Source organism: Anopheles nili, chromosome 2 (genome assembly GCF_943737925.1).
Source record: "Anopheles nili chromosome 2, idAnoNiliSN_F5_01, whole genome shotgun sequence".
Lineage (NCBI taxonomy): Eukaryota > Metazoa > Arthropoda > Insecta > Diptera > Culicidae > Anopheles > Anopheles nili.
Window position 1 is genome coordinate 34,479,180 of NC_071291.1, and position 17,275 is coordinate 34,496,454.

At 50.1% G+C, this 17,275-nt stretch overlaps 1 protein-coding gene across 5 annotated transcripts in view; it reads left to right on the plus strand.

Moving 5' to 3' along the window:
- Window positions 1-16,809, plus strand: part of LOC128722078 (acetylcholine receptor subunit alpha-like 2) — a 37,549-nt gene extending 20,740 nt beyond the window's left edge. The window contains exons 5-9 of one of the 5 annotated variants that reach the window (XM_053815897.1): window positions 11,187-11,346; window positions 11,788-12,191; window positions 13,348-13,529; window positions 14,545-14,746; window positions 16,554-16,809. In XM_053815897.1, coding sequence (XP_053671872.1) covers window positions 11,187-11,346; window positions 11,788-12,191; window positions 13,348-13,529; window positions 14,545-14,746; window positions 16,554-16,754 — 1,149 coding nt within the window. In that variant the 3' untranslated portion in view covers window positions 16,755-16,809. Of the gene's footprint in view, window positions 1-11,186; window positions 11,347-11,787; window positions 12,232-13,347; window positions 13,545-14,544; window positions 14,747-16,553 lie in introns of all 5 variants that reach the window. The other 4 variants (XM_053815899.1, XM_053815898.1, XM_053815900.1 and 1 more) reach the window with 4 other exon arrangements.
- Window positions 16,810-17,275: the final 466 nt, after the last annotated feature.

Here is a 17,275-nt window from a genome sequence, read left to right on the forward strand (position 1 = left end):
TCTTGACAAATCATTTGTTTTGTTGCTTTCTAATCAGTTTAGATTGATTTTAATTATTGTTAAATTCGTTAATTATTTAACTCGTTATGCTGAAAAGCAATGTAAAAAATCCGCTTTAAATAGTTTCTGGTTTTCAAAAATAATGCTTGCAAAAACACAGCTTTATTTCTTTGAAGCAAAAACCTAAGCAAATACTAACCAGAATTGTTTTCATTGTCTCAATATAATGATCGGTTAAATTAAATAAACATAAACCACCAGCATTTTAACTAAAAATAAACTGAAACCACTCAAAGAAGGTATGCTAATACTCAAGTATAAAGTAATACTTCTCGATCAGAAAGAGCTACTACAACTCACTAATCTATTCAATAATTTTGTATTTTTGATTAATTTGTGAAGGTTGATCGAATTGAACATGCATATTTCAAATCCCTTCATGGAAGATCTCTCATTTTGTTACATTGATTGCACACAGTATCACCCTATAAATGTGCCCAAAAAAGTTCTAGCACTGTAGGTAATAAGTCTGGCTTAAATAACTCACCACTGTGTCTGTCTCTGTAAAAGTTCCACCACAACTTCACGTGGGCAAGTAACACAGCGCGTAGGTGCCAGTTCTCCAGCCAACCACCACATCATAGGTTCACTACGGTGGGTTCGTGTTTGCGTTGCAAAAAGATAAACAGACACGGTGAACCTTGCCGCCCGTAACCATTACCTACCTCTATGAGTTAATAATTTGTGTATCTTGTCCTTGCCGCTGGCACTATTACCAGCGCAAGGGAAAATGGCAACAAACCCTCGCCAAACCCAACCAGTCAACGCAATAAGCCCCTTATGACACCGAATACGCTGCACAGGTCTCAATGTCTCGAATTAGCATCGACCCCAGCAGCAGTTTCGGCAGCAGAATCACCATTTTGGATCGTGCTTTCTTTCTCCCGGGTTTCTACTTTCTTTCGTTTCCTTTCACCGCCCCCACGGGACACGAGAGAGGATCCCCTATCGCGGAAGCGCCATCGTCATAATTTAATAAGTTTCGCGCGGCGCATTAGCTTCCACCGGGACCACCGCGTTCGGTCCCTTTTGTTTTGATGCCTCAAAACGCGAGCCTGGCATTTTTCATCGGCTGCCGGGTGCTTTTCCATCCCCCCGCCAGGCCTTGCTGGAAGCTTGCTGATGGTGTGTAATTTGCGCAATATCCTGTCGCCGGTCGGTGCTTCCGGTTTTGCAGCAATATTTAACGCGAGCCGGCGATATGCTTCTTCGTGGGTTTTTTTTTTGGTTTCATTTTTTTTCTTTCTCTTCCGCTGAAAAACGTCTCTCTCCATTGCGCCCTGGTGAAATGTCCTTCACATGATCTCTGGAACGCGTACCCCCAGTTAAGTACTCGGGCCACCATTTATCGCGTGTATCTGATAGTCCGACTGGAGGACGGCGTAGGGCTCATCCAAAAAAAAAGGACTCCGCAATGCCAGAAGGGGGCGCGTTATCGCGACGCATCTCCAAGCGCAGCATATTCTTTTTTTTTTGCGTGTCCGCTCTTTGCCTTTCGTCCTTTACCGACCATATCACCAAACGATCGCTGGATCGCATTTTGCTGTTTTTTTTTTTCTTCCCTCTCTCTCTTTGGATCTAGCTCCCTTTCGAATTAGTTGCATCGTCCATCTTCGAGTGGCTCTCCGTGGCCCAGCTCTTGGTATGAAGGGCTCGAAGGGGGATGGATTTACAGTCCAACCTCTGGGTCTTCCCCTGCAACCCACCCCCTCCCTATCCCCTTTGAGCCTCATCCCATGTGAACAGGATACGCGACGAAAAAACAATCTTACTTGCGACGCAGCGCACCATCGCTGGTACCGATCTGGAGGCCCGTCCCATTCCGTCCGCGGGATTTTTTCACTTCGCAAGACACGACTCACGGACCATCCAAGCCCAAGGAATTCCACCCCGAACGACACTTGCCTTCTCCATCTTAAGGCACCCAAAACAAACGCGGAAAAAGCTGGTCACCGAACGCGAAGAACGACCACCTCGTTCCGGTTTTGCATCTTTTCCCAGCTGTCCCCCTGTGGCAAGGCTGGTTGGTCCTTTGGCCCCCCCATTTTTAAGGCAGTTTGTTCTTTGTGCTTCCGTTTTTTTTTCTTCTATCCTCTCTCGCTCTCTCACACTCCGATTTGTTGCCCTCTTCGATGGTTCTAAGACCGTCCTCGAGCCGAGAGCAGCATTATTTATGCTTTCGTGTTATCATTAAATTGCATCTCTTCGTGTAATTCAATTCACCGCTCAGAGCGCAGTCCTCCCTCCCACCGGCAGGCTTCTTTTGTCTCTCGACCACCCAGCCCGGGAGCCCTTTTTGGTGGTGGTGCATTTACGCCGTGCAACGCTCCCGACCGCTAGAGGGCGCTCTTTTGGGGTGTATGTAACGTGGCTGTATCGTACCTGCAAGGTTAGCCCCTACGCCACTACACGCCAATGCGGCAGTGCATACAATATGCAAATGGTGTAGCGCACATTAGGTATATTGAACTTTTATTGAACGACGCCCCAGCGTGATGGCCCACGTGGGTGGTGGGGCTGCAGGTATCACCAGACGGTCGGTCAAATTGAATTTCGCAAAAGTGTTCCAATATTAATGCAATAAAACGAAGCTGCACGCGCTGAGGGAGGGTTATTTTGTCTTCTTTTTTTCTTTCTCCTCACGCTGTCTCTTTCACTCGCCATCCCTTTTTCTCATCTTGGCTCTTCTTCTTGCATCGGTTTATCCGCCTCAATCTGGCTCGTTGCTCGTGAGCTGCGAGGAAATGGTTTAATGCTCGAGTGCCCGCCCGTGGGAAGCTAATTCGGCCCGCATTACACTGTTAATCAACTGGCACCGGCACCGGTACCGGCACGGTACCAGCACGCCGAGTTTTGCTTCGGCAGCGTAAAACTACGGACAAAACTTTCGGTTGCGCCCGCCCGCCCTAACTCGACCGTAGACGGACATAAAACAACCGTAAACTTATCGTACCGGGAACTCCCGGCGTTTTGGGAGCGCCAGGCAGCGGGTCGCCGCAATCGCTTCATTTATTTGCCCTTAATAAATTATTGTGAAATTTTATTGGGACATTCGCGCGCTAAACTGCACTCTTTTATGTACCACCACGTCACGAGGGCAGTTTATTGCGCTGGCCGGGACGCCGTAAAGTCGGTGCCACTATTACCGGTAGTTTCGGTGGTTCTACCGACCGAACAGCAACCCGGACACTTTGTTGATGGGGACGACGTTCCCTACGACCTTGCTGACGGAACCGAGCCCTTCACCGAGGAACGAACACGAGAGCGACTTGAGGGCTTGCAACTGAGCGCCCCAAATAGACAGCTGGCAAAATCTGTGGGGAAGAATTTGGAAAAGCTCAACATTAACCGTGGACACTGAGGTGGATGAGTCGAAGGTCCACAGCCCTACCTACCTGAAGTCGTTGTCCACCGAAACCTTCTCACCCACGCGCACGAACGGTGTGCCCTTGCTGGAGAAACTCTTAAACACGTTGTCCTGATGCATGGTGCTCGTGTTAAGGTACGCGAATTTCGCGATGAACGACGCAAACGACTTCCGGGCGTTCGCATCTCGCGGTGATTTGACACCGGTTCCATCAATCGCGTTCCCAAACAGGTCGTGTGTGTCGAACAAAAGGCCAAGCTCGTCACCATGCGCCACCAGGGAACCGTTTGCACTTTGCCGGCCAACGATCGGTAACCCAGAAAGGAAGTGACGACCGTGCGTACTTTCCGACCGGTGCTCGAAGCTGTACATGAAGGCTTGAGCGGATTTACTCCACGCTTGTGCCGACACGACCGCGGGCAGGTTGAAGATTGCATCCGTCGTCGCTTCGACCAGCTTACCGAAGATCTGCGTCACGTCCCAACCGTTCGGAATCTCGAGGTATTTGTCGAGCTTTAGCACACCACCAACGGTGTCCAGAGCCTGGACCTGTTTTTCCACGGCCAGAAATCCGTCCAACCCGACGAGTGAGCTCGTCTTGCGCAGGAAGTTTGTGGCGCCTTTGAATGCGGACTCGATTTCTTTGACTGTGTGAGAGTGAGAAAGGACGAAAGGTGAGTCAGTGGATTGTTGTGGAACCACGAAAATGAACCGCCAAACTCACCGTCGATCGCGTTCGCTGTCTCGTCCTTGGTGACACCGATCAGCAACGGAACGTTTGGGAAATCACCCATCTGCAGCGTCGTCTCGGGTTTATCCGTGAGCAAACCGAGCAGGCCACGTCCATCGTCCTTCTGCTCGACGATGGGGTTAAGACCAGCCTGAGGTGTCATTCCGTGTACGATCTTCTCACCACGGAACCGTTCCGCTTGCAGTTCGCTGTCCATCAGCACGATCTCTTCGGTGGATTTGTCACGCAAGCACCGTACGACTTCGGTTTCATTGCCAGCGGTGCATCGGTGAACGCCAGTGGCCTCACGATACGCCTCCGTTGGTGCGTGCTCGTATGCGTCTGGTTGCAGAGATGATCCAGACATGGCCACAACCCCTGAAACGGAACTACGAGCGACGGTGGCAGATGCGAGAACCATAGCAGCGGCCGCACCTGAACCATGCCCAACGAGCTTTATTTGCGCCGGATCGCCACCAAACCAGCTGATGTAATCACGCACCCAACGCACGGCTGTGGCCATATCGAGAAGGGCCAAATTACCGGCTAGCTCACGGCTTCCATCACCGAGCATTCCAAACGATCCCAGCCGGTACTGGATCGGCACGAAAATGACACCATTCGCGGTCAGCGGTTCAGCACCGTACTGTGAGGCCGATCCGTACCGATAGCCACCACCGTGGATCCACACTACGACCGGAAGTCCGGTCGTTTCGTCGGGCATCTGTGGCGTAAACACGTTCAAAAGCAGACAGTCCTCGTGACCCACCACCCGGTAGGGATCGTTCGGAAGCGGCTGTGGACAGGGTGGTCCATTGCGCGTTGCGTTGATGTCTCCACGCAGATGCCGGTACTGGGGTCGCGCGAAACGGTTCGGTCCTGTTGGAGATTCCGCGTAATGAATGCCCCGGAAGGAGTATAGACCGGTGGCGCGATTGCGCAGTCCTTCGACGCGTGCTGCGCGACCTCCAACGCGCACAAACACCACCGGATCGTCTAGTGGGGGTGTTGCTGAACGGATTCCACCGACGATGGCGTGACAGGGTGCCAACGACAAGCTGGCCAGCAGGAGCAGTGGTCCGACGAGCTGGACACTCGAAAGGACACTCATGGTGTTTGCGATGTGCTTCGGGTCGATCCTGAGCGCGTACTGAGCGGGTGAATACGTCCGGCGGACTTATCTGTCCTTGATTGTCGAGGGTGGACACGAAAGTGACTGAGTTTGGAAGGTTTTGAGGAAGATTGAAACAAAAACCCAACCACCCGACCATATTTGTTGCATTCAATGGCTGAGGCTATCGTGCATATTTTTCCCATTCCCAACTAGCCAACTATAGAAATCTCAAACACGGCTGGCCTTTTTTGTTTTATCCCACTCCCAAATCACGAGCAAAAATCTCACCAACCAGTCTAACGAAACCTTCTCGGGCGCTATTTTGTGCTATCATCATGTTGTGGCCTCTCGCACCCACCCACATGCGCCTGAACAATTCTGCGATAAAAAGAATCACCGAACGCTGGCTCGTAAAAGCAGCATGTAAGTCCCGCATGTAGTTAACTGAACCGAGCCTCGTCGACGTCGGCTTCAGCCCGTTTCGGGCGAAATGCAAAAAAAAACGTAAATCGCGCACAATAAATTAGTACGAGCGTTCGAACAAAGCCGCCATCTTGCTTTATTTACCTTGGCATTTGGCTATCCCTACTCGGCTTTTTTTTTGTTTTGGGCAACGCCAACTACGACCGGTTTGGGTGAAGCAACGTCTTTCGAAACTATTCGCAGCAACCGGCGCGCTACGTTTGACTTTGGGCTGGAAGCATCCCCAAAAGGGCATCGTTCGTTTTCTTCTATTTATTATTTTTTCTTACTCATGGCCCCTTTTGCGCCCCGAGTCCTGCGCCCCGGTTCTTCGGTCAAGTTTTATTGCCCCATTCCCGGCGAGCCCTACGGTGGAAAGGGAACCGATTCCGGTTTATCATGATTCGGGCAAGATTGTCTGCACCATACGGTTACGCGGCGGGATACGGGGTTTCCTTTTGCGCTTTATTGTTATTATTGAATCCGTCGTGTCTTGGCAGAACTTCGCGCGCGCACTCACACACACACGTTCTGGGGTTGTTTTATTGTGGAATATTTTACCCACCCAGCCCTTCAGGTCTTTCCCTGAAAGTCGACAGCGAATTCGCCATAGGCACACGATAAGTAGCCACTCTCGCACTCGTTAAGCAGCTCGTTCGAGCGAAGGCGCACAATTTATGGTGTAATCAGATAGTACGATAAATGCCCAATCGCCCAGCGGCCCAGTTCGGCCTATCTCCGGCCCATCGTGCGCACTATCGTGGCTATAAAACAAAATTAAAAGGATTGCCCTCAGCGACCACCTCGGTCGCGAAATTGGCGCCAGCCAAGGACGCGTTTTCTCGTGTTCCGACGTCACCTCACACTCTCGCCTTCTCGTTGGGCCAGTTTTGAATGTGTCCTTTGCATTAGTCACACTCGAAACGAGCCTTCACGATGGCCACGCAACCGGTCGGTCGATCGATCGATCGCTCAGGACACATGCTTCGGGGGTGTGTGTGTGTGTTAATAATTCATCGCCTCGACACACCCGCGTTCACGCACCGTACGGATTATTGGGAATCATTCCAAATCCAATTCACCCGACGCCTTCACTCCTTCCGGAGCAAGGACCTTGAGCCCGCGCTTCCAAGCAGGATCCTGAAAAGGGACACAACACCACACACCCACGCACGGCTTCGATTTGTCATGATTTGTAGAACGCGAAACGAATCGAATCCACCGCGCTCTCGAAACCCCTCGTGTGGCGTATGTGTTATCACATTCGAAGGCACACACGGGGGAGGGGTGAAAGGTGAGTGGAAAAGGGGTGACAGGGAGGGAAGTGGAGCATGTGTTGACACATGCAGCCTTATCGGAGGCACTCGACGTGCGCTCGGTCGCAACAGCATCAGCAGCAGCATAACTTTGGCGGTTATCGTCATTTGGCATTCCGCCGTTTTGCGCTGCCAAACGGGGATGGCCTCCCTTTAGGCGAGGAGAGAGGGAGTGGGGGGTGGTACCACTAAGATAAAGGCACCGTTTCATATTCATGAAACTTTATGATTTCCGGACCCGGCTGTCAACGACGGGGCCACCCGCCGAAACTGTGTAATGCCGGCGTTGCGTTGCAAACGCTAACGTTCTACGCCGGAATGCTGTGTGAGCCTCATTTCGAATGCCTTACCATTGCTGGCCAGCCCGTTCCACCCAGAAAAGGGGAGCCTAAAGACCCCCCGTCCGCCCCCCCTCGCCCCCCTCGCAACAACCCCCGAAAGGCCGACCGGAGCGAGAGCGATTTTCATAATTTCATATTTGTATGCATGGAAATTGGTTCCCATTCGGTGCGAAAAGTCCAGCGTTTCCCACCAGGCCGAGCGGAAACCCTGCCAAAGGTCAGTGCTGGGGATGGGTCACGGGAGGCTAGGGTATGCAGGTGAGTAGCGGCCAGGTGCCAAACGTCGAGTCAAACCCGACCCCTCACGGGGAATGCGAGGAAGCATACGGTGCCAGTGCTACTACACAATATACATTTATGGCATCGTGCCTTTCGGGCATCTTGAATGTCCTCCACCCAACACCCGGGTGGGTTGGTCGTGTTGGCACGTTGCCGGCGGACCACCACCTGCGCAAGCAAACAATCCAAACCCACCCCCACAACCAAAACAAATCCCTACGCGCGCGCGCCAGTGTCGTGAGTGGGTGGTTTTGCTTTTGTTTGGATTATTTTTGTCCAAACGCAATGTCAAATCAGCGTGTTTTTTTTTGTTCTCATCATAATCCCTTTTTCAGGGTGAAAAGGTGCCATTTGAGTTTGGAGACTCCCTAAATACGCTCCAACCACACCCCTAATGGAAGGGGGCGTGATCATGTGTAACATCGTCCTTGCTGGGTGGTGGGAGATAAACAGCGATCACCACCCCAAAGGACCTTCTAATGACAAGCGCCTTGGAAAATTGAAAAAAAAAACGTGGGGTTTATTTGCACTTTGAGAGGTTACCGAATGTCAGCTATCTGGGAAGAGCGAAGGTTCGAAGGTGGGTGTGATTCCCGATGCACCCCCACCACCAAAAACTGGCCCCCTACAAATCCGTGTGGCTTAGAAAAGCGATAAAACCGATTCCCGTCATCCGTCAACCAGAGAGGGGTCTTCCAAAGCCCGGGTGTTTGCGGACGAGATAACGGATTGAAAAATGATACAGCCACAGGACATCCGCTGAGGGGTTGATACAGCAACCGGAGCGACGCACGAAAACGCACACACGCACGATCAACATCCCGGGAAGCGAGAAAGGATATTCCCTTGTACTTGGGGAGGGCTTAAGCGAAATAAAAATGCTCATCACCATAAACGCGCCGCCCTTGGAATTCCTTCTTTTTTTTTTCTGCGCGTTGCGTACCAATATTTTGACAACTTGGCGATAAGGATAAGGACCCTTCGGGGACGGATAGCACCGTGTCCTTGATTCGAGACGAATTGTGAACGACAAAAACCCGGTGGCCGGTCCCGGGAGCGCATAATTTTCCACATTCGACCCCGACATTCGTTGGAAGCATGCGTGCGAGTAAGTCGGGCATCCTTTCAAGCGGATAGTGAAGTGATGAAAATAGACTGGCTTCCTGTGGATGTCGAGCATTCTGACGCAGGAAAAATGGCCATCCCATCGCAAAGGAAAAAAACACCGCTGCCGTCGTGGAGAAAGCGCTCCATTATTGGCCAGCGTCCGTTTTCCACCGACGGCCTCCCCCAGCCCGAGCTAACGCAAAACCGTTTAGAGTGGTTCGGTTCTCTTTCGGTTAGTGTCCTTTTCTCTCGCTTTTTTGTCCCCCCCTTTCGAGAGTTATTGCGAACCACGACCGAAAGTGCGAGACAAATCTCACACAAAACGTCCCCAAACCGAACTCCCAAAGCGCCCCTTTTCTCGGGTGTGCATCATTTTATTTCCTTTTAAAATGGATAGCGATCCTTTCGCGGCCGGATCGGGATCCCCTTTCGGGGAGCTCATTCCTAGCCGGGCCTGGCCCTTCTCGACACGCTCTGTTTTGCTCCGTGTTTCTATTTGCTTTTTTCTGCCAGCGATTTTTCTCGCTTTTGTCACTCCTCAATGGCCCCGAGCCGGGGACCAGGACGCTCAAGATTCCTTCCGTTGCGCTTTCGCCGAAGCGGAGATTGCCGAATCTCGCCCACGACGGCCAAGGACGCGGGCTGCGAAGAAAGAAAAGCTAAAGCTCGAAACGCTCCGTTCTCGAGGACCCCGTTCTACCCGAAAAACGGCACCCAGATTGGACCATGTAAAACAAATAAAAGTGAAGATGAAATGGAACATAAAAATTTACGACACTCGGTAAATTGAATATAAATTCGAAGCTAACTGTGCGATCCGAACCGATCCAATGAGGGACCCGCCGTGGCCGATGTGGAGATAAAATAAATTGCAGCTCAAGATATCTCCGGCCCCCGGGCGGGCGCGTCGTGTGTTTTGCGTTCGCTCGTCCGGAACATCCTTGGAAGTCGATGAGCAGACTCATCCCTTCGACAGTCATCAGCACCCAGGCTTCGCACGAAACCCGACGGACCCGATGGTTGGTTTTTCATCGATCAATCACCTCCGGCTGTGATTGCTTTCACTCCATTTTCTCGCCGGACGGAGACGCGTATTGATTCGATCGAAATCGGCGACCGGAGAAGCAGGTTAACGCCACTCGCCACTAATGCGCTACTCGGCCCTGCCGACTGACACTTGATTGAGTGCAATCGTTTGTGCGATCGACTGTTTGTCTTACCTTGCCCTCGTTGGCGGTGACATTGGCCCTGGAAGGGCAAGAACCAGTTTCCGTTTGAAACGATCAGGCCAATCAGGTGAAGAAAAGGGTGAACGCGACTGCAGCTGCTATTTACATTCATCCTTCGTCATAATGTTTGCGTTTGCTTTCCACCCGTGCTTTTCCGCCGGAAAGCCCGCTTCATGGCGTGGAACTGAACGAACCAACACCGTGGCTGTGTGGAACTGCAACCGCGCCACGAGTGATTGCCTTTACAAGCAATGTAAACGAGATGCATCGTTGCACCGCGTGTGGGTGCAATCGGGTGCGTTCGTTGAGCTGGAAAAGTAGGCACTGCTTTTCACTTGGGAAACTGTGGTACTTCGTGGCATCAAGCAAGCCATGATTTCTGTCCATCAGTGAACTGAAGCTGTCAAAATTTTCATAGTGATTCATTGCTATTGAAATCGTGTGTTTCGCATGTTTCAAGACCGAAAATCAACATTAATATTCAGATATATAGTAAACCTTTGTTAAGGATTTGTGAATTAAATGAAATTCACATGTAACCAAAATAAATGGATCTATGCGAATATTTAAAAACTGTACGTGTTAGCTCTCAGCTTTCATGCATAGATATGCGAATAATAATTTCAGTTTATCAGCATTTATTGAATTCACTTTACTAGAATTTGAACAGCACATCAAACCTTTACTTTTATATTGCTTTCATCAGAAAAACGCTATGTTATCGCGTTATGTTGTTATGATAGTCTTTTGAATCTACTGAACAAACTTAAACCAACCATTTCTAACAATGCTATGATGGTCACGCGTTTCAATGACCCGTTCCATTGAGCTTGGCTTGCGAAAAGATATGGTTTATAAAAAAAAGACCCCTAAAGAATTTATAGAACAGTAATAATGTGCCTTCCATTCGCCGAGATAACGCATAACGTAGCCTGTTTGTAACTTGCGGTCTTTTCGCAATCACCAGCTATCAGCGGGGGCGTACGAATGACCGGGAAAACAGCCCTGAAAAACGCCGGCTGCATTGTTCCGCTGGAGCCAATGGCTTCCGCTTCCTCGGCATCCATAAATCAGCAATGTCACACAGCACCCACCCGGCCGGCCATTCGGAGTTTTCATTTTTTCTTTTCATTCTTCTTTTTCACTCTCTCTCTCTCTCTCGTTTATTTTTCCCCCCCCAGATTGACCTGAAGCATAAAAATCAACTGAACAACAGCGACAACATGGTGAAGATTGGAATCGATTTACGCGAGTACTACCCCAGCGTGGAGTGGGACATTCTCGGCGTGCCGGCCGAGCGTCACGAGAAGTACTATCCTTGCTGCGCGGAACCATACCCAGGTGAGCCGGGTGCACCGATTTTCCCACCAACCAACCGTTGGGACCGAACCGGAAAAACGCTCAGAAGGGGTTGAGCGCACCCGGCCGGAAACCGGACACACTGCCACACGAGCGTTCGAGTCCGCTTTTCAATCCCCGGTGCTCCTTTCTACATCGCCTTCGAGCCGTTTGCTTGATCGAAACCGTTCGGTCGTTCCGCTCGACCGGACACATTTAGCTGCACATTCTGATCCCCGTCTCACCGTTCACGTGGCACCATTCTCGATGGTTCCTTAGCTACAGAGCATCGAGCAATAACTATCGATAGTGTGCCCGCCCTGGGAACTGGCCTCGCTTTTATCTTGAGCTGGGACTAGCATTCTTCTTTTTTTTTGCACCGACCCCATCACACGTTCCATGGTTTTCATTTCGTTTTCACTCGCTCTTTTCCGAACCCCACAGACATTTTCTTCAACATCACATTACGGCGCAAGACGCTGTTCTACACGGTGAACCTGATCATACCGTGTGTCGGCATCTCGTACCTGTCCGTGCTCGTGTTCTACCTGCCGGCCGATTCGGGCGAAAAAATTGCATTATGCATCAGCATTCTCCTGTCGCAGACCATGTTCTTCCTCCTGATATCGGAAATCATCCCGTCGACCTCGCTCGCGCTCCCGCTGCTCGGCAAGTACCTGCTCTTCACGATGATACTCGTCGGGCTGAGCGTCGTGATCACCATCATCATCCTCAACATACACTACCGGAAGCCGAGCACCCACAAGATGGCACCCTGGGTGCGGAAGTTCTTCATACTGCGCCTGCCCAAGCTGCTGCTGATGCGGGTGCCGAACGATCTGCTCAAGGTGTGTTGGGTTTTGGGCTCGGGGCTTGGGCGACTTTCGGTTTACATACGTAATTACATACACACGCGCCAGCCCTGCTCATTAGGGTGGGTCTTGTGGGAGGCTTGTGGTGCGAAGATAATTACCCCCGGTGGAGACTCGTTTTACGCTTTGGCGCAGGATGCAATCCGAGTGCATTTATCTCGCAACAAGCGCAGTTGCATTGAGAGGTTAGATGAGCTAGCTTGAAGGCGTGAACGATTTGCAAGCTCTGTACACGCGAAACTAAATGTGAAACAAGATATTCTTTTTTATCGAACGCATATGGAAGTGCTTGGAAATATTTGCCATTTCTTTCTTCATTTCAGCTTTTCAAGAAAGACTCTATAACCCAACTGAATCATGCATAATGTAAACTTTATATTTTATGGCCGTAAACCCTTTTACGACAGATTCTTACAAATTGTAAGCAATTGCAATTGGATTGCTTCCTAGAACCGCAAAATGATCTTTCTTTTTTTATAGAATTGTGACTCTTTTCACTTAATTGATGTTTTATTTTAATACCATTTTTTTGCTATATTTTTACGTGAAAGAAAATAGTAGAAGTAAATAGCTGTTCAAATAAATCGGTATATGAGGACTTGAAAAGTGCATACGATAAATTACAAAAAAAATATTTTGAGCATTTTCTTTTATCGGATTTTGGAACACAAACAACAATCATTACTCATTATTTCTATTAAAGCAATCTATTCAAACAACTATTAAATATTATCTCAAATTAGGAAACTATAGAAATCTACAACTGTCTACACACATTTGAAAAGCTTATATCGAGTCCTTGAATTGGAAAAAAGATTGTAAGGAAAATTCCAGCAAACTGTGTGGATAATCGTTACCAACAGATTAATTTCTTGCTCGGCTAAACCATTTCTTGGTCAAAATCAAAATGATCCCTTATAAACTGCTTTACGCATTCCTGATACCTCGAGCTTTCGAAACTCTTGTCCATTTTGTCTATCAGTACCGTTGTTGAGCTACACAAAGTAAAAAAAGCATTTTAAACTACGCACGATTTACCTTTAAAAAAATCAATGTGCGCCAGAATTTCGTTTACCTACACACTCATCCAACGCTGTTTTGTGCTCACTTATTTATTTTTGCATCCACGCAGGAACTCGCGGCGAACAAGATCAACTACGGCATCAAGATTAGCAAGAGCAAGTTCGGTGCCGCCCTAGCCGCACATTCGCAGATGCAACCCAACTCGGGCGGTTCCAGTCCGGACTCCATACGACACATGCAAGGACGTCCCGGCGGATGCAACGGACTGCACTCGACGACGGCCACAAACCGGTACGTATCCTCACTGTCATGGCTCTAGGGTGCGCACGGCTTGAAAACACACAGAGAGAGAAGGAAAAAAACAGAGCACAAGGAAGGATTATCTCCATGGAAACGCATCCGGATTAGGTGCAGCCGACTGTGTCCGAGCGGGATTAGTTGAAGGAAACGGAATGCTTCAGAGCTTACAAAAATCGTCATAATTCACCGTGTAACAGCGATATGGAGATTAGAAATGCATCAAGCGGGGGAGTGAGAGAAAGAGAGCGATAGAGAGCGCCCACTAACTCCCCCCAACTAACCTTTATTAGCTGCGTTCCGGTGCTACACAACGAAGAAGCCCTCCGCAACATACAAAACACACAAAAGCGGAAGAATCCAACTTTCCACTCGAAGCGTACGCCCTCTAAATCCTTCACGAAACACTCCACCTGCCGCAAATTGCATCACGAGCAGCATCCGGAAAATCCGTCCCACACCAGCAAACGTTTGCACACACTTACACACAGAAAGAATCGATGCTCTCCGGCAAACGGCGATCGATGCGGTTCCAGACAACGTTCGCAACTCAAGGCACCCTGAACACGGCAGCCCGGTACACGGTTCGCGCTCTAACACGATAATTAATCCTTGGCAATAATTTCATCTCTCACCCCCACTCGAACCGACGGAATAAAAGCAATGAATTGAGACGTTTGTTTCTGTGACTGTACAAGTGTCTGGCGGTGGTCGAGCAAAAACCCATCGTTACTACACAAAGTGCCGTGTAAAAGTGCCCACCATCTTACTCTCGATATCGCTCGGGATGAGTGAGTCCCTAGGGTATCTTTTCCACCCCCTTCCCTACCACCCCCAACACGGGTGGATGAGGATTATGATCCAATACCGTCGCGAGCGCGCTGGCACGATCAATCGATGCTGCCGGCAATCGATTGCGCGGTTTCCTTAATTAGTCAATCTCGGCAAGCTCTTACGGTGATTTTCTTGCTTCTGTTTCTTCTGCTTCTGCTTCTGCTGCCACTCGCAGCTTCAGCGGGCTCGTCGGTGCCCTCGGTGGTGGATTGAGCGGGCTCGGCGGCTACAATGGGCTGCCGTCGGTGATGTCGGGCCTGGACGAGTCGCTCAGTGACGTGGCCGTACGCAAGAAGTACCCGTTCGAGCTGGAGAAAGCCATCCACAACGTGATGTTCATCCAGCACCACATGCAGCGGCAGGACGAGTTCAATGCGGTACGTATCACGGTGGGGCGTGGGAGTTTTCCATCATCATCTGACGACCCTTTCGAGCTGCACGAGTCATTTGCATTTGCGTTTTGCCTTTCGCTGGTTAGCGCGCTTTTTACACCCTGCCACGGGGAGCTTTACTAAGGGAAGGCTCTCTTCATTTAGCATTCGTGCTGCTGCTGGTGTAATCCTAAGTACGAGAGGTTGAAGCGAAACGGCACTTCAGGCGTGCAGAAACATGCCTTGCATTCCGGGCTCATTTCAACCGGAAACATGTGATTAGCCTGTTATGTGTTCGTTTGCTGAAAATTTGCCCAAATTTATGCCTAATTACACCGGAGCATAAGCTCGGTACCCGCGATAAGACGTTAAAATGTGCCATCTGGTGGCTCCTTTCGAAATCCGTTAAATTAAGCTCGACTTCACGCTCTCTCGCATACTCCCCACATGCTCATGTTACATCACAGGAAAAGCCAGAATCGGAAGAATTCAATCAGTCCGAAAGCGTCCTCTGCGCCCTGTCTTTCAATCCTCCGACCGGATGGCACAAGAATTTGGTCATTTGCGTTCCGGCGTACTGTAACGTGACCACAAATTGTCGTATAATCACTCGAGCCAAACACCAAACCGATCGGAAAAACGAAACAAAGACATTTCTCCGCCTGGGGCGGCTGTGTGTAAATCCATCCGTTCTCCGTTCATCCCTTGGTCGAGTGCGGATTTTCACCAACCGAAAAAAAAATAAATTTGCGGGAAAGCTCCACCGAAATGATTCCCTTCCATACACACACACACAAGCACGCGAGCGCGCGCCAAGTTCACTAATCCTGCCCAACTTCGATCCTATCGACGCTTGGCGCAATTTCGATCCGTTTGATGGCGGCGTTCTTGTCTTTTATCTTCTTTTTTTTTGCCCCGTTTTTCCTTTTTTCTTCTATGCTTTTTTTCTATCATATCGTTCGTACATTCTTCGCCACATTGGCTTCCGTTTCCGTTCGCGCTCCGGGAACTGAACGAACCAGTGCGCCAGGGTTCGGCCCTTCGGGGTCCATTATCGGGCGAATTTATATCCACCCATCCATTTACTGCCACCGCCGGCAGTGTCATTGAATTTCTTCCACCTCCTCCCCCGTTAGGGGTGGGTGGCTGGCGCTCTCACGCGAATTTCCCCATCGCCCGGCGGGAAATTCCCGGGCCACCCCGGAGGGAAACTTAAGAACCACTTCACAGCCGCGTTACACCGCGTTACACCGATGCTAATGATGATTGTTTTTCTTCTCTTTTCAACCCTCGCAACCCGACTTATCTGCGTTCTCGTCCATTAAATATACACCCCCGCACTCCCTCCTCTTCTCCTCCTTTGTCCATGGCTGCTTCCACCCACCCATGGGTCCGCGGGTCATCGCTGGAATGCGGGCATCGGAACCGAACCACCGAATGGACGGGATAAAATCAACAACTTCACCGGTGGTGGCATGGCACTGGGGGTCGGTGGTTGACCGAATGAAATAAACTGTCGTCTCCCAAACGTTAACCACAAACTCCCCCAACCACCCACACCAACAACAAAAACAACAACCATGACGCTGAGGAACAACAAAAAACCCACGACAATAATCCCGACCATCGCTCGTACGAAACAACTTTCCTAACTACTTCTTCGTGGTGGACTTTTTTCAAACTTGCGTTAATAATGGCCACCTCCTCACTCCCGCAACACACGAAAAAAAAACGTGCCCACACACACACACACACACACACACACGCACGTAACCGCACGCGGCAACATTAACGACGACCGGCGCGACTGCAGGAGGACCAAGATTGGGGCTTTGTGGCGATGGTTTTGGATCGTTTGTTTTTATGGTTATTCACGATAGCGTCGTTATTCGGCACATTTGCGATCCTGTGCGAGGCCCCGTCGCTCTACGATGACACCAAACCGATTGACATCGAGTACTCCATTATCGCCCAGAAGCTGTTCAATCTTACCGTCAAGGATACGCGCTCCTAAAGCGCGAGATCCCAGCGCGGTCAGCGGTCGGGTTAGGCCGGTCGATTGGTTTTAAGTTTCGGGTGCATTTTTTTTTGTTTTTGTATATTCCTCATCGACCTCCGACCTTCGGTGTCCTTTCGGCCACCTCAATGCGATGGTGGTGTGCGTTGGTTTATTTGTTTTTTAGCACCATCAGCCGGTGTTGCTTTATTTTTTTTCCTCGAAATCGCGGCCTCCTTTGTTTCTGCTGGTGTCGTTACTAGGACGATGGTCGATCGGAGCCACGATGGATGAACCGGAAATTGGTTCGCGTCACTCGGACCGTATCACACGGTGTGGTTTTTACAACGACCAATGGTCCGCGCAGTTTGATTAACGTTAACGGTAGTTTGCATTTTATTGAGGGAGTGGGCACTCGGCTTCACGCGAATTACGCACCATTTGACGCATTAGGCGACGGGATTCCGGTGCCCCGTAATCGGTAGGCTAGGAGACAGCGGTGGTTGCGACGAAAAAAAAAAAGGTCCCCATTCCTACTT